At 59.8% G+C, this 5,786-nt stretch overlaps 1 protein-coding gene across 1 annotated transcript; it reads left to right on the forward strand.

The window, feature by feature from the left end:
• Nucleotides 1-240: 240 nt before the first annotated feature.
• Nucleotides 241-5,068, forward strand: ELF3 (E74 like ETS transcription factor 3). The gene is made up of 9 exons (XM_063418286.1): nt 241-401; nt 1,124-1,292; nt 1,902-2,123; nt 2,344-2,427; nt 2,521-2,634; nt 2,759-2,848; nt 3,410-3,526; nt 3,663-3,858; nt 4,003-5,068. The coding sequence occupies exons 2-9, from the start codon at nt 1,130-1,132 to the stop codon at nt 4,121-4,123; spliced, it is 1,107 nt and encodes a 368-aa protein (XP_063274356.1). The 5' UTR covers nt 241-401; nt 1,124-1,129; the 3' UTR covers nt 4,124-5,068.
• Nucleotides 5,069-5,786: the final 718 nt, after the last annotated feature.

Consider the following 5,786-nt stretch of genomic DNA (forward strand, 5'->3'; position numbering starts at 1 on the left):
CTGCTGTGAGCAAACAAACATGAGCCTGGCAAGAGAGCAGCCCGTGAAGGCGGTGTGGGTGAAACTCTGGGCACCGCCGGGGCACGGGCTCTGGCAATGATTAAACTGGCCAACCCAGATTTCCCGGCAAGGCAGCGCAGGGCTGGGACCCGGTGGTTCATATTATGCAAATCACCTGGATCTGGGAGCATGAACGTTTGGGGCTGGAATTCCCCTCGGGCTGCCAGATTGTTACGCCGCCCAAGCTATAAAAGCAGAGACACGGGCAGGGCTTGCCCATCGGCACCAGCCTCCCGGGGCCCATGAGCAGTGCCTAGTGGCCAGCCGGGCTCCGTCTGCCCTCGCTCCTCTCTGGATTACCCGCCACCCACCCGGTTATCCTGGAGTTGCCACCACAGAAGGTACCAAAGCTTTTTGTTTTTTGCCGAGGCCTGTTGACGTCCCTGAGGCCAGGCCAGCTGCTTTGCTCTCCTCGCCGTGCTCCTTGGGGGATGCACTCTGGCCTCTCCTCGGTCCACCACTGCTCTGCTGCCCTGGGGGGGACAGACAGCAGCTCCCCTCCAGCCCTGGGCCTGTAGAGCAGGCAGCACCATTCGGCTTTTTGCGAGGGCCGGGCAGGGGCTTGGTCCCCTCGTGGCTGCAGCGATCGGGATGTGCTTTTTGCGACCGGTTGACAGCACTGGAGTTGGTGGCCGGGGCTGTGCCACTGGGCTCAGGAGTGGCCGAGTGCCCGGACCCCCGCCCACGGAGGGGCTGTGTGTCACTCTGCCAGCCGCCTTCTCGCTGTCACCTCTTGCTGGCTGGCAGCAGGGCGAGGCCAGGCTGCTGGGGACAGGCTCCTCACCAGCAGAGTGACGCCACGTCCCCAGCGTGCTCCGACTCAGCCTCCCTCTCTGCTGGCCCCTGAGGAGGAGGTGAGTCAGGCCCCGGCCCCAGCCAGCAGGTGCTGGGTGCATATTTCTGCAGAAGTGACCTGAGAGGTGACGATGGGCGGAGGGAGGGACAGCCCGACCTCACCCAGCCTGACTCTGGGGCGCTGCGGGTGCTGTGGGTGCTGCGGGTGCTGCGGGCTCGAGTCCTCTGCCTCCACGGGGCCGGGGCTCACTGTCACCTCCCGGCACAGAGCTCGATGGCAGGATCTTGTGAGATCAGCAACATCTTCTCCAACTACATCAGCGCCATGTACCAGCCGGACGAGGTGCAGCCGGCCCTGGACGTGCTGGGACACCTTGGGGATGACAGCAGCCTGGGGCTTGGCCTGCCCGCCAGCCAGCCCCCAGCACAGGGCACAGGTAGGAGCAGGGCAGTGGCAGTGGTGGCACTGGGGAGCCGGCACAGGGGGCAGTTGTGAGCCAGTGTCACTGCCTGGGAAGAGCACTGCAAGGTCCTTGTCCTGATAGGACAGGTCAGCAGCTTCCACCATGCCTCACTTTCCCCAGGAGAAGGCCAAAAGGTTGTGGGAGGGCACCCTGGGTGGCACAAGGTGTGGCTGCTGGGAGCATATCTGATTTATACAGGAGATGGGAGAGTCATTGTCCTCCTCCCACAGCACAGCACAGGGGACAGGCTGCCAGAGCTCACCAGGAGCAGTTTGGAAGGGCAGTCCTGGTGATTGGGGGACCGTGATGGTGCTCAGGGAGGCACGAGAAACCCACCAGCAGAGCGGGGTGGATCGCAGCACAAACAGGACAAACGGCACCAAAACCAGCAGTGGGGGGAGAGTGGGGTCACTGCTGTCTGCAGGGCAGGGCACTAAGGACACTTCAGTCCCACAGCTCTTCAAGAGCAGGGCCTGCTGTGCCCCCCAGGATGGCCACCAGACCAGGTGTCCAGTGGCCACCAGCAGCACACGGTGCTGGCACGGCCACCCTGCCCTGAGCCCCGCTCTCCGTCCCTTGCAGACAAGCCGGAGTGGTTCAGCGAGCTCCCGTACTTCTGGACCAAGGTGCAGGTGCTGGAGTGGATCAGCTACCACGTGGAGAAGAACAAGTACGACGCCAGCTCCATCGACTTCTCCTGCTGCAACATGGACGGGCACACGCTGTGCCACTGCAGCAGGGACGAGATGCGCCACATCTTCGGGCCCCTGGGGGACGAGCTCTACGACCGCCTGCACGAAATCAGTGAGTGTGGCAAGATCTCCTTCCTCTGCAGGCCTGGCAGCTTGGAGAATGAGCCTGAGAGCCCTGCAGGATCCCCTGGGCACTGCAGGGCGGCATGGAGGGTGTGGGGGCATAGACCAGAGTCCAAGCATGGCTGGGTTCACGTCCCACTCCCAATAGTATGCACTATTCCCCTTCATATGGAACAGGCATTGCTAATCCCAGTCCTTCACCTCTGCAGCCTCTGATGAGCTGAACTGGATCATTGACTTGCTGGAAAAAGAGGATGCGACTTCCCAGACCTTCCTGAACACCAGCCACCTGGGTAAGAGAGGGCCCCTGGCCAAGCCTTTACCCCAGGGATCACATACTGATGGCAGCAAGGCTAACCCCTTCTTCCCTTCTCTGCCCCTTCCAGAGCTGGGAAATCCCTGTGCCAAGGACTCCCTGGAGGACCTAAAGCCCACAAACCCTTTCACAGACATCACCTGCTTGCCAGGTGCCATGTCCCCAGGCAGCTCTGATGTCTCAGGTCAGTGTTTTGACAGGGGTGGGTTTGGGTCTTGCAGCACTCTGGTGGTAGGGGAGGGGGTGGGAACGAGGGGGAAAAGCCTCCAGATGCTCAGCAGTGTGAGCCCTGATCCTTTGCCTCTCAGGGCCTGTGATGTCCCACAGCCCCAACTCGCAGGACTCCGGTGGAAGTGACCTCGACCTCGACCCTGCAGAATCAAAGCTCTTCCCTGATGGTGAGTTGTTTGCTTCCAGACAGGAGCTGGGAGGGGAGGGCTGGCTCTGGGGCAGTTCTGCACTTCCTACCTGGCAGTGATTTAGGGACAACACCTGAACACCCATCCTCACACTGAGAAGGAGGGAAAGGGCTGTTTTCCTGAGTGCTCTGCTTCTGTTTCTCTCCATTGACCAGGGTGATGGGCAGGGCTGGGATAGCTGAGCAGTGTGGTCCTGGTGGGAAGGGGTGGATGGTCGCAGAGGGGTGAAGACTGCAGCCAGGGATCCTGGGCACAGAAATCAGAGTTTGGTGTTGATCCCAGCTGGTGAGGATACTGGGAACACCAGGAATACAAGGAAGCAGTAGGGTCTGGGGAAGGAGCAGCATGCTGCCCTAAGCATAGTGTTGGGGATGAGGGTGGAATGAGGCTGGGGGGAATGGGGTGACCTTTCTCTCAGGGGATATTTCACTGGTATCCAGGCCTGAAAAGGCTCCCAGGAGAAGCCCAGGAGGACAGGCAGAGGGCTGCAGCCCAGCGTGTGCTGCCCAGCCTGATGTGTGCCCCTCTCTGTGTGCACAGACCACTTTGCAGGCAGCAAAAAAGGGGACAGCAAACACGGCAAGCGGAAACGGGGACGGCCCCGAAAACTCAGCAAGGAGAGCAGAGACTGCCTGGAGAACCGCAAGAGCAAGCACTGTACGTGAGCCCTGCAGCCTGGGCTGCTTCTTGGCTTCACAGGGAGTGTGGGAGGAAGGGCCTTGGCAGGGGGATTAGGGTGGTCCAGAGGACCTGCAGGAGATTCCCTCCTTCACAGCTCAGTCTCCTCTTTCAGCCCCAAGAGGAACCCACCTGTGGGAGTTCATCCGGGACATCCTGATCCACCCTGAGCTGAACGAGGGGCTGATGAAGTGGGAGGACCGGCGGGAGGGCGTCTTCAAGTTCCTGCGCTCAGAGGCGGTGGCTCAGCTCTGGGGCCAGAAGAAGAAAAACAGCAGCATGACCTACGAGAAGCTGAGCAGAGCCATGCGGTAAGCGCCTCACCCTGTGCTGGGGGTGGGCACCTGCCCCACACAGCCAACTCAGCCCCACCGGGGCTCAGCCTGAGCCCTCCAGCAGCTCCTCAGTGCGTGGGGACACAACCAGGGCCCTGATTGCACCTCTGTGTCCCACAGATATTACTACAAACGAGAGATCTTGGAGAGGGTCGATGGACGGCGGCTGGTGTACAAGTTTGGGAAGAACTCCAGCGGCTGGAAAGAAGAGGAGGTGCTCAACAGGAACAAGGAGCTGTAGGAGTCCTGGATGAGCCACAGTCTGATAGGCCCCTCAGGGCCAGCCCTGAGCCGGGCTCCTTGACAGGAAACTTTGCCTGCAGCTGTATCTGGAAGCTGCTGCCCCATGCAGCGTGTGGAATTCCGACCCTCGCGTGGGCACGCTGGTGTGTGCGGGTGACTTCCAGCACTGAGCTGTTCAGAGCCCATATTTTGGCTCCAGTAGGTTATTGCAAACTGTGACTTCCCTTGCTGGATCCGTACCTCCAGTTGGAGCCGCGGGGACTGTGGCTGTTTTGAAGCCTGAACAGATGCAAAGGGGACGAGAAGTTCAAGCCTTCACTGTGAGAGCCCAGAAGGTCTCCTGCTGTCACCCACCTCCTGCCCGGGCAGAGGAGCAGCACATCTATGTCACTGTGACTGGACAGAGCTTGTCCCAGGTGGGGGCTCTTCCCTCTCACTGCTTGCACCGTGCCGAAGGTGCCCCTGCCCCGTTCACTGCGTGTGGGTTGGGTGAGACCCCTTTGTGTAGCAGCTTCTCAGTGTGGCACCTGCTGAGAGAAGATGGGAATATTGTGGAGCTTCACCCGGCCCCAGAAAGGCCCCAGCGAGAAGAGGACATGGGACAGCAGGGCCGTGCTGCCTTTCCAGCCTGGGTTCTGTCTAGAGACAGGCCTTTTCCCCCAAAGTAGCTTCTAATTTATGTAAGACCCAAAAAGAGCACAGAGTGAATGTACAGATATATTTTTTCATGAGTAAGAGGTTCCTGTGTGAGAGTGTGTGCTGTGGGGCACACAGGTGTGTGGTGGCAGGTGCTGATGCTCAGCTGGACTGAAGTGATGTCACAGGGCACAGACTGGTGCTGTGCCAGCCATAGAAGGGGACACCAACCCAGGCACCTACCAGGTGCATGTGGTTTCCTCCTTTTCAAGTGGGTATATAAGATGATTAAATTTGTTGGCTTGTTGGGGTTTTGTACCTACCTGTATTTTTTCTTGTTTTTCTTAAGCACATGGTGAGGACCAGGCTCGTGTTACTTGGGATGTCCTGTGGCATGAACCTCCTCTGCCACCATGTCCTGCCTGCCACAGAGTCACAGGGTCTTCCTCAGGGTGAGGTGGGCTCAAAGCCACCCATGGAGGGGCATCTTGCACCCCCTCCCAAACCCCGGCCCTTCTGAGAACCCTCTGGAATTCTAGCCCTGGCACTGGCCTTTCCTGAGCACTGGCCCCAAGCCAGAGTTCAGCAGCTGCAGGCTGAGGGGAAGCAAAGTCCTGGGTGATTTGGGGAGGGGTATCCCCCAACTCCCCCACAACTCCTCCCCAGTCACAGCCTGGCCAGGGAGACATGAAGGGATACCAAGGAGCAGCACAGGCACTACAGTATGATTAATGCTTGCTCATTCTCCAGCCTGGCTCTCTTCCGGCCTCTCCCAATGCCTGGCTGGCACAAGGAGCACATCTCAGGAGAGGGGGGACTACAATGACCTGGCAGCCCAAACACGTCATGTTCCCCTCCTTGCCCATTGCCATCTTGCCTCCCCCATCCGGCCCAGCTGTGAGGAGGCCAGCAGGTTGTCTCAGGGGTGCTGAGATGGTCTCTCCAGCCCACAGGATCTGTCTGGGGGTGGCAGGAAGGAACTCAGGGTGTTGGAGGCCAAGCAGGCTCTCTGATATGTTCCTGCC

Source organism: Prinia subflava, chromosome 23 (genome assembly GCF_021018805.1).
Source record: "Prinia subflava isolate CZ2003 ecotype Zambia chromosome 23, Cam_Psub_1.2, whole genome shotgun sequence".
NCBI classification, from domain to species: domain Eukaryota; kingdom Metazoa; phylum Chordata; class Aves; order Passeriformes; family Cisticolidae; genus Prinia; species Prinia subflava.